Source organism: Apis florea, unplaced genomic scaffold (assembly GCF_048593485.1).
Source record: "Apis florea isolate Af1SG1 unplaced genomic scaffold, ASM4859348v1 contig_3793_pilon, whole genome shotgun sequence".
Classification (NCBI taxonomy): Eukaryota; Metazoa; Arthropoda; class Insecta; order Hymenoptera; family Apidae; genus Apis; species Apis florea.
The window spans coordinates 490272-510405 of NW_028256856.1; the positions used below are offsets into that span (position 1 = coordinate 490272).

Below are 20134 nucleotides of genomic sequence, written 5' to 3' on the forward strand. Positions count from 1 at the left end.
CACTCTTTGCCGGTATTAATAGTCCTTACTTCGAGCGTGATATCAGACTCCTATGAGTGATTTTTCGCGGCAAAATCGTCATCGGTATTTTTAATTTCATCATTTTCAATCTTGAATGAAACTTAATCCTTGTTTCGATTCTTTTCTAAATTGAAATTCTCGTTGCGATACAGTTGGATAGTTTAAATATAAATTTAAAAAAAAATTATAAATTTTTAATTCTATGTTAATCTACAGTGTTGATTATATAACAGGTTTGATTTTCTCTTTGAAATGGCTGAAGTATCAAAAAAAAGAATATTATTACGAGAAGAATAATTAACAATCCTTCATTAATATTAAAAATTATAGATGAGAGAAAATCGAGTGGAAATTGAAGACGCGAAAGAAGCGATTTGAAGATTCTTCATGAAAGAAAAAAAAGAAGGAACGCGATAAATAATCGGAAGGATGCAAACGAGTTGATTGGCTTCGCGGGGAGTCAGCCGCGGAAATCAAACGGAATTCCACTTGCATTGCGTTACGCTGCATTCTCAGCGATCGGAGCCTCCTTGTACTTTCTAATTACGCGTAGGTTTCCCATTCGTCGTGAAGGAGCCTCGTAACGGACGAGCCGGCGCGATAACACGGGCCGATGATTTTTTCGTAACAGCCGTAACCCGCCCGATTATTTCGAATTTCTCCTCCCGGTGAATTTTTTTATTCGAGGCAGCATCGTGGTTCGTTTCCTACAATGAATCAACCGACGATGTTAATTCGTCGCTCGATATTTATGAGTCAGGCACTTATTATTAACGCGATGCGAGAGATCGTAATATTTTTTCCCAATTTTTTGCAGCGTGGATTTAACTTTATTTCAATTTTTTTTTTTTTTTTTAGGAACGTATATGTTTTTTTCTTTTCAAATTATTCCAAGTGAAAATTAAGCAAAAGAAGGGTCGATAATATTTTATTCTTAAAATTATCTATTTACTAAATATTTTTTAACGTCTCTAATCGCGTCTTCAGGTAAAAATTTCGATTTCTGATTTGATTTTGCCGTAAGGTACAAGGAGAAATTTTCAACAAGTATACTCCATCCGCCGGGATTGCGAGCCAAAACTTAAATTGCAGAGGACAGAACGTGTTGCATAGAAGATCGGCAACGATGGAACAGGAATTACGATGCATACGTTCGCCCACCTTGAAAACAAGAGAAGAAAGAGAAGAACACCGACGCATGCATCACGTGCATTCATCGGCTCCTACGAATTAATCCTATTATAGCGGAAAGCCTCACCTTCGCCGGCCACATCATCATTGGCGTCGCCGTCATCTGACATCGTCATCGTGTTCCCTCGTCGATCCCACACCGCGTGCGAAGGCGAGCCGTTTACGTAATGGACCGGAGGTTCCGTTTGTTTATGTAATCAGATCCCCCAGAAACACGCGGAGAACGGTTCGACAATTTTGCAACGAATTCATTTCCTGTCCTTTTATTCGCTCACGAAATTCAAGAATACCGCGTTTTAATTTAATTAGATGAAATAGAGATTTTTTCTTGCGCGCCAGTACATTTTTCGATTAAATTCCGAACATGTATAAGTTTAACGTAACGATTGAATTTATAGCGGAAACATTTATAGCGGGCAGAAAAAGGGAAAAATTAACCGAATAACTCGTGTTTGCATTCGAGATCGCTCTCGGGCAATAGTATTTTATTTCTGGCCGACGGTGTCCTCGTAAATATCGATTGCAGCGTTGGCAAATCGCGCTTACCATAAAGAGAACGCATCCAGTCGATGGTCGAGCGGGTCTACAATCACCTAGGTCTACCTGGTTGAAAAAAGAGAAAGAGAAAAAAATGAACGCCATATGTAACCGTGCGATTACGCCTGACAGGATTTGCTCGAGAGATTCGATCTTCTCTCGCCTTCCACGCATTCAGGGACAATCGATAGTTTTCTTAATCGCGCTTTGCGCCGCCATCAAATATCTATTCTACGCCGCTTGTTCACCGCGGTCGCCGATGCGTAAAGACACGTCCTTCGACGTTAATAACAACGATAATGATATCACAGTCGCAAAAATGCCGGGAGAGAACTGCGTGGCATCGTTTTCTGGAATTTTACACGCAGCATCCACCGCGCTTTCATTCTAATCTAATGGATTTTTCCTGGCCAGGAACGCGCTAATTAATGAACCGCCGACGGTGGTTTCATCCGCGAAAGAATGCTGTGGGAATGGGACGTAGGGTGATCGAGGTTAGAAAATCGTGTATAACACAATATAGATAGATATTCGTCACCGCTTTGCCGATAGTTTGTTATTCGAAAGTCTATGTCTTCCCATTTCGAGCGCATCGTATGCAAAGAGGTACAAAGTGTGAATAATGAGAAGTATTTTCACAAAGCGACGTGTGTGTTCCCGGATTGTTTCGTATTTCTGGTCACGAGTCTGGCCGCGGGAAGAGACAAAAGAAAAATGAAAATGAAGGAAACGAAAGGAGCAAGTGGAACAAGACGATTCACGACGGGCAAACGACAAAAGAGCTGATGTATTGTGGACAAGAAGATAAGGGTAAGGAATAATAAAAAGAAATAGAGGAATCTAATGCCGCTGGTGTACGCAGAAGACGGGAACACGACACAGGACAGGCGGACAAAGAGTAAAAAGGAAGCTGGAAGCACGGATACAAAGAATGGTAGATATAAATTGTCTACAGAGGAAAACCTCGTGTCCTCGTTTTTCATCACGACTGATATCTTGAATCTATAGATACTTATATTCTAATTTCTGAATATATTCATTCATATTCATTTATTCGATTATTTATTCATACATTTTTTTCCCTTATTTCTATTTTTTTTTTTTTTACTTACTTTTCAGATATATTTATATATTTTTCTGTATATCCTCATATTCACATAACACTCGTATAATTCGACGCAAAAGAATTATGCACTGCCCCATTATCCGCTATCAAGATCTATGTTGTTGTACGGAAGATGAATTCCCGATTCTAAAGGGTTAATGTATTCCGACCATCACAATGGCACATAAACGTCACGTCAAACGGTCAGTGACAGGTCGGTAAGAGGCCGGCAGAGTCGCAAGGAACAAAGTAATCCGGAGGTTGTCCGTTCGAAACAGAAGAATTCACCTGACTGACTTCGTGACCCTAAGTCAAGTCATAGAGAGAGAGCAGACCCGGATTTCCCATTAGGCTAATCATCAAGCCGCGGGCGCACGATCTTGAAACGTATATCTAATCTTCGTGAATGTACGATTAAGGCAAAATTGCCAACATTTTGGCCTCTGAAATGAATCCACGCCGCTGTTTCTCTAGACGCTCTAGTTTTAGTAAACGGGCGACATGTATCTTCCATGACGAACGATATTTATGCCGGTCTATCTATAATTCTTAAGCTTTCTTAATTTTACGAATTTATATTCAAGGCCAATTATCTTATACACGTACATCGTTCCTATTTAATATATTCAAAATTTCTAGTAACAGATTATCGTGATGCAAAAAGGCGAGCAGGAATAGTCGGATCAGGAACAAAGACGAATAATCGCCTCTAATATAATAATAGCCGATGCGTGCATCGGCCTACGGCTATTTTTTTTTTTTTTTTTTTATACCGTTCGAACCATCCTAACTTTGGATTTAAACGCCGGAAGCAGGAGCAACGCGCTGGAACCTTGATAGTTCGTCGAAAAAGTAGCCTAAGGCTTCGATGGATCTCTCGTAGGTCAAGATTCTAATAAATCTGCGAATAATGATTTAATAATTTCTATTTATTTGGGCGAATTTTTCTATCTGCGATAGTAACTCCCTCTACATACTTCTAATCCTTGACGCTTTAACGAGAAACAACACATCAAACGTGAATATCTACGATAAATATTTCTCGTGTAAGAACTGCCGTAAATTAAGATCTTCTGAACAATTTATAAATTAATAACAAACGAAACGAAATAGAGGAAATAATTCTAAATGGAGAGTGGTTGAAACAATATCGTCTCAAACGATGTTAACCTCAAAGATTATTTGGAAACGCTTCTATAGGTACTCTATGGATATAAAGTCTTGCATTTCCGCGTGTCTCATCTCCTCCATATATTAAAGTACCGCTCACGTGACTAGGTTAGGATGACGTAGTCATGGGTTAGCCGGAGGTTACTTCGTCGACTCGCTATTGGCAAATCGCGACTTGGAGGAGCCGGCGGCCGCCGCTTCGTGTCCTCTGGCAAGGAAAAGAAACCGATATTGATGAAGGAAGAGAGGAGAACAACTTTCACGCGACCACGAGGCTTCTTCGTATCGGAATGCATCCGTGCCCTGTGTGTCTCCCCGAGGGAAAGAAGATCCCTTAGCCGTTTTAATTGCAAATTTCTCCTGCCTGATCTGCTTGCAAATTGTTCAACGGAACTGGTCAAGCCATTACCGTTAAGGGCTCCTGTGATCAACACTGAATTTCTAACAAAGATCATCTATTCTTTGAAAATAATTTTTTTCTTTCTTTCAAGTTATATAACGTTTTGTTTTGTTTGATTCAGGTATAATAGCAGATACGTCGAATGAAAAAGAGGTTATGTTAAAGAGATCTTTGTTGCAAAAGCCGACTCTTGAACGAGATGTAATGAACTTCAATTATGACGCTGCCGCGTTTCCATGGGACTGAGACCGCGCAATAAGCTTTGAAAGTAACTAGTAAAGAAGCCAAGTGATTCAGTCGTTGATATTGTGCGCGGAGATGCAGAAAACTTTATGATGCAAGAACAAAAGTATGCCTGGAATTTTACGATTCTTGCGTACAATTCTTAACGAAAGAATTTTTATAATTATTTATACGAAATAATCAATATGGAAATCAACGTTCTTAAAAATATTTTATTCTTCATTGAACATTAATCATCTATTATTTTCATATAATCGCATATAATATCATTATACATAACCTACAATGATCATCTATTAAAAAACATTTATACTTAAGTTTTTATTTAAAAAAAAATTTCTCGTTAAATCTATTTTCATCATTTTCTGAGGAAAGATTAATTACTTTAAATTTCATAAAAAAATAGCACATGTAAGTAATGAAAGATTAATTATCACATTCCACTCTTAAGAAATGTCATTTATTTTCTGCGTTTCTTTTTTAGATCACGGAATATAATAAAACGTGTAAGAACGATTAATTTAATTATTCTCCAATTCCAAAAATATATTTTGGCGTATAAATAAAGAGCAGATAATTGTGACGATTATTCGGTGTCAAATTGAATCGACAAGTTCATGGTCACGGCAGATCCAGTGCCACGAGCCACGAGAAAAGAGAAACAGGTATCGAAAACGGTACCGGACACGAACAGTGCGTACGGCAGGTGGATGACGCAAGCGGGATGACTTTACTCGTGGTTATCCCTTCCCAAAAGTAATATTTCTTTCTCCCAGAAAGACATTTTGCAGCTGACATCTTTCTATCTTCCAAACTCCCTCATTTGCGAATCTCTGATGTCGATGATTTCAATAGACAGATATGTATAATCTTTACACAAATTATTTTGTGTTTCAATATATTTAAATTAAGATCATGTTATAATGTTTCATGTTACTTATATTGGCAATGTTTTAGCTTAGTCATGATTACATTTTATACTTCATTCCATTGTCGTGAGTATATCTTCAAAATATTAGTATTTTAATTATTAGACAACCTATTAATATATTTTCTTTTGTCACCAATGATGAATATCATATATTCTAATTTATCTTTTCGTTAACAGGTTGATACAACTATCCCGAATAATTCAAGATAATCAAAAAAGGAAAAAAATATGAAAATCTATTAATAGATTTTTCCAAGAGCTAAAGCATCGATGACGACACACTGATCGAATATCGCGCACCATGTCTCCCAGAATTTATTGTTTCGCTATCGAGCCGTCCACGATCTACTTTGATAATTACGTACCGTGTAAAACGATATTAAAGGGATAGCGTTTCACGAGCGTAGCAGGTGATAAGTAGGTTGCTACCCCATGAATTTATGCGAACTTCGTGAGCCACGTTCTTACTCGTTATTAATCGCGCGTACGTGTATTGCGCTTGGTGAATGATCACCATAATCTATCCGTTCGATGATACGATTCGAGAAATCGGGCCTCGTTCCGATTTCTTTCAATGTTCCCGCGCTATCTGTTATCGATCACCTTGGCCAATTACGTATATCGGCCCAATTTCTCGATAATGATGGCTCGATATTGGTTTTCAGTAAGTAAAAAAAAAAAAAAAAAAAAAAAACAAAATAAAAAAAAAATAACTACTGACGATAACAAAAATTCTTTTTGATTTTTCATACTTCTTGCAGATATTGACGACGTGGCCGTGCACGTCAACCGCCATGGGAGAAGGAATACCCAAGGAATATCCATGACGTTGCATCGTCAAAATCAAACCTGTTTCTCGACCACCCGGTATACAGATATGATTAACCTTTCAGCGCCGTTAGCTCGTTCGGGTTGTGTATTCGCTTCGATCAATGGTGCCACCGAGCGCAACACACGAATCGCAGAAACGAACATGGAAAAATCACGGCGATTATTCCGAGGATTATGTTAGGTCGTTGACTCGCTTGCCTCTTCCGGTAAATATCCTTCCTGATAGTGGCTGTGTGTAATCGATAGAATAATTCGACTGTGTGTGCTTCTCACGATGGTAAAATATTCATTCCCATGGCAATAAAATGTCGGCGCGTAATAAGAAATAACAATTTAAGGGACGAGTTTTGTGAAAGGGTTTAGCTGCGAGCAGATCGTTTTCAACAAGCTTTTCAAACCAGTATTCATTCGTTTTTTCACTATTTGGGATTACGAATGTAAGATAGAGTCGATTATCTAGAAAGCAATTTCGCAATTAGGGATTGGAAATAATTATGCGAGGATTCGAAATTGAAATTGAACAATGTAACAATTGAATGATAGATCCGGGAATAAGGTGTAAAGCGGATTAACAAGATAAAAAAGATAGATATCTTCATGATCTTCGGTTATTTTGTCGCGAAGAGACAAGCCGAATAAACTTAACAGTATTCTTCCCCTTACTGACTGAAAATTGCTTTTTAGTCTCTCTTCTTCTGCTCACGTTAGATTTCTTATACACGTTTCTTACATTCAACGCTACATTCTATCGTAATATCTACAATCTGCGCGCATTAAAATGATCTGCGGGGATCGTAGAAGCCATACCTTACCGTTATTTCAACTTCAACCGAAATATGTGTCGCATACCCTTATTCCCAGTCGCCATTCAATTACGTTAATCCTGATGCACAACCGCGCTGTGCACAAACATTTATCGCACACTGTATTAAATCCACAATGGAATCGTTATCCTTAAACCCATCACGGGCTAAAACAAGATAAATCGTGCGATTTATTTCAACGGGGGATCAAAGGGTCATCGTGTATCACAGCCTCGAAACTCGAAGCTCGCGTAGGTGCATCGTGCAAAGCGCTAAGCGCGGATATTTCAATAGCGCAACAGCCAGTAAACGAATATACACGGTCGTGTTGCCCACAGGCTTCGTTGCGGCACAGAAACCTTTCTCTCTTTCTCGTCTCCTCGAACGCATCTACGTGCCACGGCATCATCGTGCATATGCATGCAATCAAGCGGGATTAATTGATGCAAGTAATGACGCGTTTAAACGACGATCGACCAGATGCACAGGATAATCAATCTGACGCCTCGGTTTTCAGGATCGCCCGCTTTTTCTTCCTCAAAAAAAAAAAACGACAATGGGGTGGGATATTTCCTGAATTTAATCATATAGCTTCAACTCATTATACATTTCTAACGATCCATCAATTTGTTTCAGATATATGAATTGATAAATTAATCCAACTTTATAAGAGAGAAAATATGGCAAGATGGAAGCTGTGAGATCCAACAAAGTATTTTTTTTCTTTGGAAGTCAAGATGTAATTAGAAACTTGGCTCGTTTAAAAAGTACAATGGTTAATGTGATTTGATCTTGTGTAATATCTAGGAAAAAAAATATGAAAAATTTTTGGTAAGGTGTTTGTCACTTTCTGTCAGTCCACGCGAATAGGTATGCGAAAAGATATATTTATTGTTGAAACGTGTTCATAAGCTGCGGCCCAGTAAAACTAATAAATCTGTGAATACGCTTAATTAATGCGCCACGGCGGAGAATAACGCGGCTAAATGATCAACGATGCGCGGAGTTAATGACGCTAATGAGACAGTTTTAGCCATATAATCTAATTTCATAGAATCATACGTGTCAAGGCGCTCCTCATTTTTATGCTCTATTCTTATTAACTCTTCTCTTTAATTAAGTCTCAATTTCTCGCGCGTTGCAATTAACAAGCCTTTAGAAAACCCTTAGGATGCGAATATACATTTGGTAAAATTTTTAATACTCTCAGAAAAGTATATTCTTCTTTTAATAATGTATATTTCATTCATTGTTATTTTACTGATACAAATATTGATAAAAATATCTTATTTTTCAGAGTAAAATTTCGAAGAGCTGTTCTTGAGAAGATTTTGGAAAGCGAAGGAGAACGAGTTCTCGAGAAATGTTTAAACACCACAACTTTTAAAGTATACTTTCAATTTTCACCGAGTTTGTTTTAACGTTGACAGTGGCACGCATCGCAATTGCGTTGATGATGGTATAATGCTTCAAGAAGGAAGAGACACGCGACGCGCAGGAAACGAGGAAACGTCTCTGGTGAAAGCTTTTTAGACGAAGGAACAAAGAGACGGGGCAATAATGGACGAAATGCCGCAGCGTTCACCGCACCGTACGATTCTGATCTGCATCTGCCCGGTTATTACCCCTAAATTACGCATTGCCGGAGAAATTTCATACGTTGTGGCAACTTAATGTCATTATTCCGAGTACACAACTCTTCTCACGGGACAATACGACTGATAATGTAATTGTAAAAGACTCTAAACGGGTAACAAGTTACGTTCGATTAAAATATCTCTTGTCATTGTAATTTTTTAAAAGTTATATTGATTAAAATATAAGAAATATAATATAAAGAAAAAAATAAATTGGAAAATAAATTCTTAAATTTAAAAAAAAAATGAAGTATCAATAAGCGTGTAGCGTCGACAATTTCAAGGTTATGATTTTTTTTTTTTTTTTTTTGAAAAGTGGCGCGATTCTAATCTAGAGAAGAAAAGAATCTGGTAGAGATAAAGAAGTTTTTGACTTTATCGGGCATAAAAAATTATTAAACTAGTAAAGCTTCGAACTTGAATTTTATTTCTAACGCGCCACCTGTGTGACAATAAAATAATACGAGGTGTTGTTGCGTGACAGGCCGATTGTTACGATTAAGTTTTAACACGGCATTAGAAATCGCGCATTGTCGATCAGGTGCACACAACCTTGGCCGTATTACGATTTATTTTAGTTGAAAAGAATGGAGACACGGTTAATCGCGTAATTGCACGTGAACGCGTGGATTCGTGTAATTAAGAGGATGCATGAACCGTGTGTTACGACCCGTGCGTCAGAAGAGAAAGGATTTTACTTGATAAAACGAGCGGACCGCAAAAGGAGGCTGGCTGGCTTTATTGCAAGCCACCGCTCTCACGGTCGGTAAAAACGGCCCGCTCTCGCTTTACAATACGATGAATAATTGATTTGCAGTTTCACTCTTTCGTGGATTACGTAACAATAAGGGAACATAATTTAATTACTCGTGGATAATCGCAACATGACCAGTGTCGCTTAGACTCGTCATGTCGCAAAACAAAATGGCAAACTTTCACTCGGATGGCTCGGATTTTTATATCCACACGATCGTGCCATTTTTACTTTTTACATATAAAAGACAAAAGAAGAGAAATTTCACGTTGGAAAATTTACTTACGTCACTTATTACGTGTCTTAAAACAGAAATAAAGATTTTTCTCAAAAAAAAAAAAAAAAAAAAAAAATCCTCCAAAGTTTCATTCTCGATAAAGTCGACTCGTCATCTTAAATATTTTACAAAAAAGTTTAATAATCTAGATTAGTTTCATATCGCAATTCAATTTGAAAGGGCAAATTACATCGCGACTTTTTTAGCCACTTTAGTACTTGACACAATAACGTGACGGAAATCGTCACACCAGCAATAAAATAAAGTCGTGCTTTACGCCTTTTAAACCGGCCCACGGTCTCGCCACTTTTTTCCCCTCTCCTTCTTTATACCACTAGCCATTTTTCAGAAAAAAACGCGGGAAAACGTGTAACAGCGCCTATCCCATTATTGCGGAAATCCAACGGCCATGAAGAGGCAAGGAAACGACATCGTTGGTTCAATTTAATACCGCGTAAAAAATGATCGACGCATGACATTGGGAATATTTCGTTACGCGCAACCCGAGAACTTTCTAATCTTGCGCGTTTCTTTTCCTTTTTCCTTTTTCCTTTTTTTCTTTTTTTCTCTCTATCGTTCGAGGTTGAAATATAGTTGAACGCCTGTACGGATTGCATCGCAATCGAAATTTCTCGTGGGTGGTTCAAATCGATGCGCGCTTTGAATATCTGTCGTGCACGATAGGAAAGAAAAGAAATACGCGTTTAATAACCGTGACGAGCGAATATAACCGTATATTCGACTTTTCCGCACGAAAGCAAGCTTATGGAAGTTATTTGCGGGCGGAAATATATTTTCGTCCTGGCCGTTCCCAGACGATCGTTTCGTGTTCGTTTATGCGCAATTTATACACAAAAATTTGAAACTTCGATTTCTTCAAACTTTGCCCTCTTTCCATTAAACTAGCATTCCACGTGTATTGGAATAAAATAGCTTAGTGTGCTTGGATATACTCGATGTATAAAACACTGTTTATAATTCAATGTAAATCCAATTTGTATATAAATTAATATTCTCTACATATGTCAGGATATATGCTCTTCTTTTGGAAGATAAATTTGTAATTATTCTTTTTTTTTTTTTTTTTTGTTTTAATTTTCGCGGTGAAAAGAATCTCTTAAAATTGTCCACAAAATGCATTAATGGAATTACAGGACAGCATACACGTAACACAAGAGTAACGTTATCCTCGAGATACATGGCTGGCTTTATCGCCACGATGCGTGACGAACGTTCGTTTACGTACGTTCCGTAAGGAGATTCTCCAGTCCCTGTGTTCCCTGTCAGATTGTCCACTGGGAATCGTGTAAAAATATATATATGTAATTCTCGTGATTCTATACGGTTTTTGTTAAGTCGCTAACTCGGTGAAACTTCTTTTTTAAACGGATCGTCGTCGACTGTAACGATTCATTTCTCGCCACACTGTACGCGATACTTTTTCGTCACTAAACGTATATTGCAATCGTTAAATTGTTAGTTGGAGAATGTGAAATTTCAAACTTGTCGAAAAAGATATTTCTGCGTAGTGATTTAATCTGAAGATATTTTTCTTTTTGTCGAATTTTGAAGGTAGATATTCAAATTTTGCGAATTTTTTAAATATTTATATGTAAGGAGATATATTATAAAGCATATAAAATAAAAAATTTTATTTCTCACAGAGTGTAATTGGGAAAATATACACAAACCTTCTGTTATTCTGTCTTTATGTCTTCAAAGTTTGGTTAATTTTTTGCGAGATCGCCAAACGATTTTCGGGCTACTCATTTCGAAAAAGAAACGACGAATTATGTGTAATAAATTGGTCAGAATCCTCGACGAAGAAGTTAACAACTCGTACAGGAACCAACTCGAGCGTGCACCTATGCACGCTTCGTTTCGCTGAAATAATAACGAAGATCTTTGAGGCCCACCACGCCATCGCGGCGTAACCAGGAATTCCATGTTCCCTTTTCCTCGTATTTTTACCAAAAATTACGAAAAATCATCAGCCGATAACGGTACAAATATTTCCTTCAATATGTCACGAGTAACTTTAATTAATTAGGAATGATGGCTTTGCACGTGCACGATTTTAAATAAAAATATTATATTAAATGAGCAGTTATAATTGTAAAAATGAATAATAAAAAAGAATATGTGAAATTAACTGGATAAAAGTTGAGTGTTGTCTTGTACAAATTGTATGGATTATTGTATTTTTAATCGATTAGCATAGATCGATAAGAAAAATAGTCGAAAAATGTTAAAAATTATAAAAATAATGTAAATAGCTATAATTTTTATTATCAACATTTATTTTTATCTTTCTTGTCTATGGACACGCGCCAAGAACAAGAATAGATAAGGATAGAAAGTAATGAGAAAAGGATAGAGATAAGGTAAAAATTAGAGAATCAGCGCCATCTCCAGAGTGCCGCAAATGAAACTCATGATAGACAAGGAGAGCAAATAAGAATTAACTATCAACGCCATCTCTTGACTACTAAAGACATTTCTATAAATACAGGATAAAGTAGAACAAGAATTGAGAATTAACGCCATCTCTTGAATATTTCTGAAAATATGATTGAATAAAGTTATCTTCGATACTCGAGAGATGGCGATAAAGATCAATTCTTATTTGGTCTTCTTGCTATTATGAGTTTCATTTACGGCACTCTGGAGATGGCGCTGATTTCCTAATTTTTATCCTATTTCTATCCTTCTCTCACTATTTACTCTTCTTGTCTATCCTTGCTCTTAGCGCGTGACTATAGATGAGATACGAGATATCAATTGAATATATTTTCATCATTTCTCATTGATAATTACAATTTTATTTTGAGTCGAATTAATAATATTATAATTATGATATATATAATATGATAAAATAATAATAAAATATTTCAATATTGTCTCTTTTATAAATCAATATATTTTGCACGTCAATATACAAAATTTTTTAACTTAAAATTTAGAAAATTATTGGAAGGAACACTTGTAATACATATACAATTATGCTCAATTATAATAAATTAAGGCACAACTTTTTTTTAAAAAATATCATCATGAAATAATGTCCAGCACATTTAAAAATAAAAGTGCGACATTTTAACATGCAAATATATTTTATAATACGAAGCTGCCAAAACATGGCTTTCATTATTTCTTAAAATACATTCGTATTACATTTGGATTTAATTCGTGTAATATTTGAGAACAAATATTGTACGAATTATTATTTTCGAAAGATACGAACGTTTTAATATAAATATTTATAAAGAATATTTATGATTTATTTATCCTATTATTTTCTTTAACTATCTATCTTTTGCCTCTTTAAATTTTGCAAAAAAATGCAAAATTTGAAGCATTAACAAATATAAACTACATTTTGAGACAACGCATAGTTTTATCAGGTACTTGAAGAGTAAATTGGAAGGAATTTTTCCTGAGATTGCCAGTAGCGTTATTGGTGACTAAGTCATTGTCGTCATCCTTCACATCGATGTCCTCGATATCAATATTGAAATTTCGGTCACCCATTAACGTATTCAGACATATATTCATTTCTTTTATTTTCGAACGTACTAATATTTCCAAAGTGAACAAATGTTCGTCATGAGCTTCTGGCAGATAACGGTGCATAAACTCTGCTAATCTGTACGTGACACATAAAATGAAATGTAAGAAAAAAAAAAAAAAAATAAAAGAAAAAAAAACATAAAATAACTTAACGAGTAAATCAGAACGACCGTATATGGAAAAACCGTATGGGAAAACAAACCGTAAAAGATATTCGACATTGTGCCCATTTGGACCTGAACACTCGAAGATTTGTTTTGCTATATTTTGAAGCGGCGCATCACCAAGCCAGTGTTCGTTCTTATTGGTAGCAATATAAATAATGACTGGAAAGTTTCTGTTTCCTTCGCGACTATAAAATGTTGTAATTGTTGTCATATATCCTCCTAAAGTACATTCGCGATTTTCCAAATAAGGCAACGCTGTACTGTCTTGAACTTGGAATGCTCGACCGTAAACAACACCCTTGTAAACAAAGAAAATATATTTATCACGAAACGGAAGCAATTCATTCGAAGTAATGGAGATGTTACATTTATATTATTAATCAATAGTAATGATGCATAAATTTGAGGTTAATGATAAAAGTAAGTGGAATTACCTCTTTTTCCTCAACCAATGTAGCCACACGTCCAGGCTGTAACAAAAATAGATAACAAATCACTAAATATACAACTAATAACTTCAATTGCAAAAAAATTAATTATATTTTTTACATCATAATGACGTAAATATATAACATATGCATACAACATATAAAATCATGTATCTGCGAATGATATTGGTTTCTACGAGCTATAACTGGTTTCACATTAATTGACAGACAACCGCAATACAAGAGAAATTTTTATTTGATAAAAGTTGTCTATATAATGATAAAAGAAATACAGTAAAATATAAAAAATTAAAACAAAATTAAAATTGTTAAACTATGTGATTAGAAAAATATACATCGGTCAATTAAATAATATTATATCAATTAGAGAAATTGGAACGCGCTTTAGGTGAAACTATATCCGATTTTCATCAGTCTTAATGGAAGCATCCGTAAGCACTTACTGAACCATAGTATCGTTCCGCAAACATTGTATGCTACCGGATATTAAAAAAATTTTTATTATTAACAATTTATTTTATGATTTTCAAAAAAAAAAAATAAGAAATAAAAAATGTAAATATTTATATTACATTATTACAAATATTCATAATAAATACATTTATTATAACCAAAATGCATTAAATAAAAAAACTCATCTTTACCATAACGGTGTGGAAGATTGCCAAGGCTTTGTGAAAGAATTCACGTGTCGAATTCATGAACAAGAAAATTAAAGATATAAATAGAACATCTGAGGTGAGCTTCGTATGAAAAATTTAGTTTGTCGTCGAACTCTCATTCGATGTTTATATATTGTAAATGAAAATGAAAATATTTATATATCTGTAACGTCATTTAGATATATATTTTTTTTAAAGTGCACAATATAATAATAATGTAAGCGTATTTCGAAATTCTATAATACAATCAATCATTTCCATTTCTGATTTATTAAGAATAATTTATAATTTCATACAATCATTAATCAATTGCAAATATTATTGTAAAATTTGTATACAGTTGGATTTTTTACGAAAAAGAAAAACAATGTAAATATTTACGATAGAATTCTGAATTGACATTTTTTAATTGTGGAAAAAAAAAGGAATAAAAAAATAAAGAAATTACAAATGTCTAACATTGAAAACTTACCTTTTCTATTGTTCCCCGATGTGTTGTATTTCCTTGCCAAAATCTTCTAATGAATCCTTTGATGTGTCCTACCGCGCTTTTTTTATATTTGAAACCTGGATGCCAGCACAAAGATCCATATCCGAACACCCAGAGAGAATTTTCATTATTGTTTCTAGCTTCCATTTTAAATTATTGAAAAGTGTGAAAAAATAACTTTTTTTCTTTGAATATTGACTAATTCTATCTTTATCTTCAAATAGAGCATATCTTGTCAAAATTTATTTATATTCTGATAATTCTTTGATAAATATTTTCGATAAATCTAACTCGTGAAAATTTATTCAATTTTCCTTATTTTCATTATCTTAATTTCAGTCAATTCACACGAATTTTGCGTCGATATGTTATTTAATTTAATATGTATTTTAAATAACTATGTTTGTGAATAGTTAAAATTATCGCATATGAAGAATGAATAGATAACAAAAATTATTTGTCCTTTGTTTGCCTTATCATTTAAATATATCATTAAAGTGAATGCAATATGAAATAATTGATTTGACAAGCGCGACACGTGGCTTCACTATGATTTTACCCCAAAGACTGTTGCACTTTAAAGCTTAACTGTTCAGAAATTCACTCCCACTATAATATTCTAATTTATTTCCTCCCACTTTCGCTTGGTGATTTTACAGGATTATTATCCTATTCATCTGCCCAATAAAACGTTTGTTCTCTTTTTCGTCTTTTATGTGTCGGTTCTTCAATATCCCGCGTGACATTTTTCACTAATAAATTTTAATTATACAATGAATTTTTTTTTATTAATTACTTGTATGATCAATTGATCTTTCGAATGTTTATTGAAATTTTATTTGATCGATATTTCTTTCGAAGAGCCGTCGAAAAGTTGAAAGCTTGATGACTAATTTTTTTTGTTTTCGAATGATTGAATGTTTTTGAACTGATTGATACAACTTTCGTAAATGTTTCATTGGAATTTTTATGATTTAAATTCACCACAGACATTGACGAATTTAGAAAATCCACAACATACACACCTCACAGAAGTTTGACCGAGACTGCCGGTCGTCGGGCGTATACTTTTACATGTAGAAAAAGATAGAAATACTAACGGAAGAGGGGAATAAGCACATATTATTAGAGAGAAAGAGGAAGACTATGAAAGAAGAGTGAGTAGGAGGACGGATGAGATGGATGACGAAACATGAGGTACGGATTGACGTATAACAACATTTATTTAAATTATATAAATATTTGTAAATATATATAAATAATACTTACATAGTATTCATCTATTGCATAAATTATAAGAAAAAAAAGCTTAATAATTGAATATAAATTACTTTATTTTTATAAAAAAATTATAACATATATATATATATATATATATACATATATACATATATATATATTATTAAAAATAAATATATATGATATTTTATTGAAGATCAATTTCAGTCATTTTCAATTAATAGTAGGAATTTATAACTTTAAATTTAAATATAACAAAATTTGATAATTTTTTAAAGAAAGTTAATTTTTCTTCTGATGGTAAATACAATTTACTTTCGTCTTAAAAGATGTCGCTATTATTATAAAACCATAAATAATAATACCAATAATAATGAATAAAAATTCCCTATGATTTCTATAACATTACTTCCAAATCAGCTGGTGCTTCCAAAATCCGATTGTTGTTGACGAATGTTTGAATTTCCATTTTTTCGAATGACAGACTCAAAAATTGAATTTTAGTGTTGAGACAAAGTGAGAAACTTTTACGAGATACATAATTTTTGTGCGAACAAGTTGTTTATTCTATATAGTTTCTAGTTAAGTATATTTTATATCTTTTTAAAACGTAACCTGTTGCACGCTTTATTAAGTTTTTAAGGTAAACGATGCACAGGGATACTCCACCACCTTCTCCAGATATGAATGAACAAATAGAAGATGAAGATATGATATATATAGGTGATGTAGAAGAAGTGATAGATGCATATGATGCAGGAGATATTGAAGAAGAGGATGTAATGGAGGAAGATCCTTCAGAAGGAGATGCAATTTGTGTTTTTACTGGTCATAAACGAGGTAAGAGTAAAATTTTAATTTTTGTAATAAGATTAATATTGTGATGATAAATATTTTATATTAAAATTTTATAGGTTCTGTTTTTTGCGGTACTTTGAGTAAAAATGGAAAATTAGCTGCTACAGGTGGAGAAGAAGATAAAGCTTATGTTTGGGATACATCAACAGGAGAAATTATTCTAGACTGTACAGGTCATAAAGATAGCATTATTTTTTCAGCATTTAATTATGATGAATCATATTTAGCTACTGGAGATATGAGTGGTCTGATACAAGTTTGGAAAGTAGCTGATAAAATTAAAATTTGGGATTACAATATGGGTGATGCTACTGTTAGTTTATATTTCATAATGAAATTACTATGTTACTATTAATTTTAGTAAACTAAAATATTACTTGCATTATTACAGTGGATGATGTGGCATATAGCTGCAAATGTTTTATTAGCAGGATCTGTTGATGGTGAAATATATATGTGGAAAATACCTGATGGAGATTGCAAAGTTTTACAGGGATATGGCTGCCGGGCAGAGATTGGTGCAATATTTCCAGATGGTATTTATTTCTTTACATTTCTTATCTTGTAAATAAAAATATTCTGTTATAATTAAATTTAATATTTTAGGCAAGCGTGTAGCAATAGGTTATGAAGATGGAATTGTTAGGATATTAGATTTAAAAACTAATTCTGTATTATCATTCATATCTTCTACATATGGTCATTCTCATACTATAACTACTATTGATTGTCATTCTGATAACAATTTAATACTTTCTGCAGCTGTAGATGGAAAAACAATAATCAGTACTTCAAATACTGGAAAGGTAATAAAATTAATAGTTCTTGTACAACAAACAAATTAAAATAATATCATTTAACAACTTTAGATAGTTTCCATTTTGCAAAATCTTAATAATAATGAGAAGAATAATGTAATTAATGATCAAGATGCTGGAAATAGTGAAGAAAATAAAGAGATAAATAATTGGGTAGAGACAGCAGTCTTTTGTAAAGATCCAACATTTCAAGTTGCTGCAACTGGTACCGTGAATGGAGAAATCTTTATCTGGGATATTTCAAAACAGGTAGTTTTAGTTTTCCTTTTGAAGTAAAATTTAAATAAAATTGCAGTAATTTTTATTATTTGTTATTTAGATGCTTAGGCAAAAAATAACACAAGAAAGTGGTATATCTAAACTTGTATGGAAGGGAAATACGTCTGTATTATTTTCTGCAGGATTAGATGGTATTTTAAGGTGTTTTGATGGAAAAAGTGGTCAATGTTTACGTACATTTGTAGCACACACAGCAGACATCCTTGACTTATATATATCTGAGTAAGTTAAATGAATTGTATTTTTTTTTATAACAATATTTTAATAAAAAAATACATAATAACATTTTTTTCAGAAATGGAGAAAAAGCATTGACAACATCTGATGATTTTACAGCTAGAATTTTTGACATTTCATCTTTACCTTAACAAAATTTATTAGATAGAAAAAATTATAGAATCTTTGTTATTATCTAAAATATATGTACATTTTATGAAAGTTGTTCATATATTATGCTTTGTTTTCTTTTTGAATTAAAAATAAAATTTATTTATTTTTATCTGATAGCTAGCAATATTTTATCCTTAAACCAGTTACAATCTAAAGTATACATTTTATCTTTCCAAAAAAAATGAGTTGGACCCTTTTCCTCTCCTTCTTCAAAATTAAATGATGAACTAAGCTCGATTGCAATTTTTGATCTTACCAGACCAATTCCTCCTGCTTTTTTTGGTGCAGGATGATATATTCTTCCTGATTGATTCATATATAATTTTTTTGGTTCAAATGGTACCTATAATGAATTTATTATTGAAATCTAAACATCAAATTTATATTTATTTAATTATAAAAATGTAAAGATGTACCATTAATACTTCTTCTGCATGAGCATAACCAAACCAATCTTCATTTTTACCTGTTTCATTATTTTTTTGTTGAAGAATTTTTGTAAAAACTATTGGCAAATCATCACACCTGACAAAATTTCTCTCTGGACCACAAAGAGATATATAAGGAAAATCTTCCATATATCTGCCAGTGTCATTTTGTTTTAAACGTTTAAAAAAGAATGCCAAAAACTTTTTATCTAAAATGATATAGCTCCCATGATATATGAATTGTAATATATAATAAATTATTTCTTTCTTTATGCACACCTTTGAAACATGATGTAAAGTTTTTCATACGTGAATCATCTAGGAATAACTGAGAATAACAATAATGTTAGAAAAATTAATATGATTCTAAAAATATTATACTTTCGAAGATTACAAGTTTAATCAAAAGCAGATTATACCATGCCTTGATGATCGATATAATAAAAATATTCACGAACTCGAGGTTCTGGAGACTGTCCTTGCACATATTTTACACAATTTCTTTTAAATATTTGTGAGCAAAATGATTTTTTATTTTTGATTGCAAACACACGTAATCGATTAAAGATAAACATTTTATTTCCTGTATATTAAAAATTAGAACTAATTTAAAAATTATAACCTCACTTTAAATATTTATAACACTATAAAGTATTATGTCACGTGTAACGTAATTCGTATAATTCACATAACAATACGACATATTGTAACTAATTATAAATGTGTAAGTTTTGATAATATTTTATCGCGTTTTTTTTTTAATTCAATCATCATCCTCTCCCTACGTTAGTTTGACATTTACTAAGGTTGAAATTCAATTAACCGGAGAACTGGTGACATCTGGTGCGATCGATTGAAACGTAATCTCGATAGAAACAGAACTT

The 20134-nt window shown here is 33.4% G+C and overlaps 3 protein-coding genes and 1 long non-coding RNA gene across 10 annotated transcripts; 2 read left to right on the forward strand and 2 right to left on the reverse strand.

The window, feature by feature from the left end:
- The first annotated feature begins 3729 nt into the window (after positions 1–3729).
- Positions 3730–9115, forward strand: LOC116413986 (uncharacterized). Of its 3 annotated transcripts, none has more exons than XR_015294573.1 (6): positions 3730–4054; positions 4133–5078; positions 5152–5662; positions 5776–6262; positions 6360–6635; positions 7571–9109. It is a non-coding gene; the product is annotated as an uncharacterized LOC116413986 (long non-coding RNA). The 3 variants fall into 3 exon arrangements; XR_015294572.1 differs by having other exon boundaries at positions 3731–4054; positions 6360–7793; positions 7869–9115; XR_015294571.1 differs by having other exon boundaries at positions 3732–4054; positions 6360–9109.
- A 3685-nt stretch (positions 9116–12800) lies between these two features.
- LOC100868278 (putative glutathione-specific gamma-glutamylcyclotransferase 2) lies at positions 12801–16286 on the reverse strand. Of its 2 annotated transcripts, none has more exons than XM_086915703.1 (4): positions 15221–16286; positions 14072–14107; positions 13673–13935; positions 12801–13546 (listed from the first exon to the last, which is right to left on the reverse strand). In XM_086915703.1, the coding sequence occupies exons 1-4, from the start codon at positions 15383–15385 to the stop codon at positions 13273–13275; spliced, it is 738 nt and encodes a 245-aa protein (XP_086771829.1). In that variant the 5' UTR covers positions 15386–16286; the 3' UTR covers positions 12801–13272. The 2 variants fall into 2 exon arrangements, with proteins under 2 accessions (XP_086771829.1, XP_086771830.1); XM_086915704.1 differs by lacking the exon at positions 15221–16286 and adding an exon at positions 14731–14890.
- Positions 16154–18931, forward strand: LOC100865979 (angio-associated migratory cell protein). 4 transcript variants are annotated; one of them, XM_086915700.1, is made up of 8 exons: positions 16154–16435; positions 17113–17317; positions 17392–17648; positions 17727–17871; positions 17942–18141; positions 18205–18402; positions 18473–18654; positions 18728–18931. In XM_086915700.1, the coding sequence occupies exons 2-8, from the start codon at positions 17128–17130 to the stop codon at positions 18798–18800; spliced, it is 1245 nt and encodes a 414-aa protein (XP_086771826.1). In that variant the 5' UTR covers positions 16154–16435; positions 17113–17127; the 3' UTR covers positions 18801–18931. The 4 variants fall into 4 exon arrangements, with proteins under 4 accessions (XP_086771826.1, XP_086771828.1, XP_031771047.1 ...); XM_086915702.1 differs by having other exon boundaries at positions 16311–16435; positions 18098–18141; XM_031915187.2 differs by lacking the exon at positions 16154–16435 and adding an exon at positions 16850–16993.
- LOC100867038 (UPF0598 protein CG30010) lies at positions 18674–20103 on the reverse strand. The gene is made up of 4 exons (XM_003691921.4): positions 19670–20103; positions 19530–19578; positions 19239–19459; positions 18674–19165 (listed from the first exon to the last, which is right to left on the reverse strand). Exons 1-4 carry the CDS (start codon positions 19823–19825, stop codon positions 18929–18931), a joined length of 663 nt encoding a protein of 220 aa, XP_003691969.1. The 5' UTR covers positions 19826–20103; the 3' UTR covers positions 18674–18928.
- Between the last annotated feature and the right edge of the window lie 31 nt (positions 20104–20134).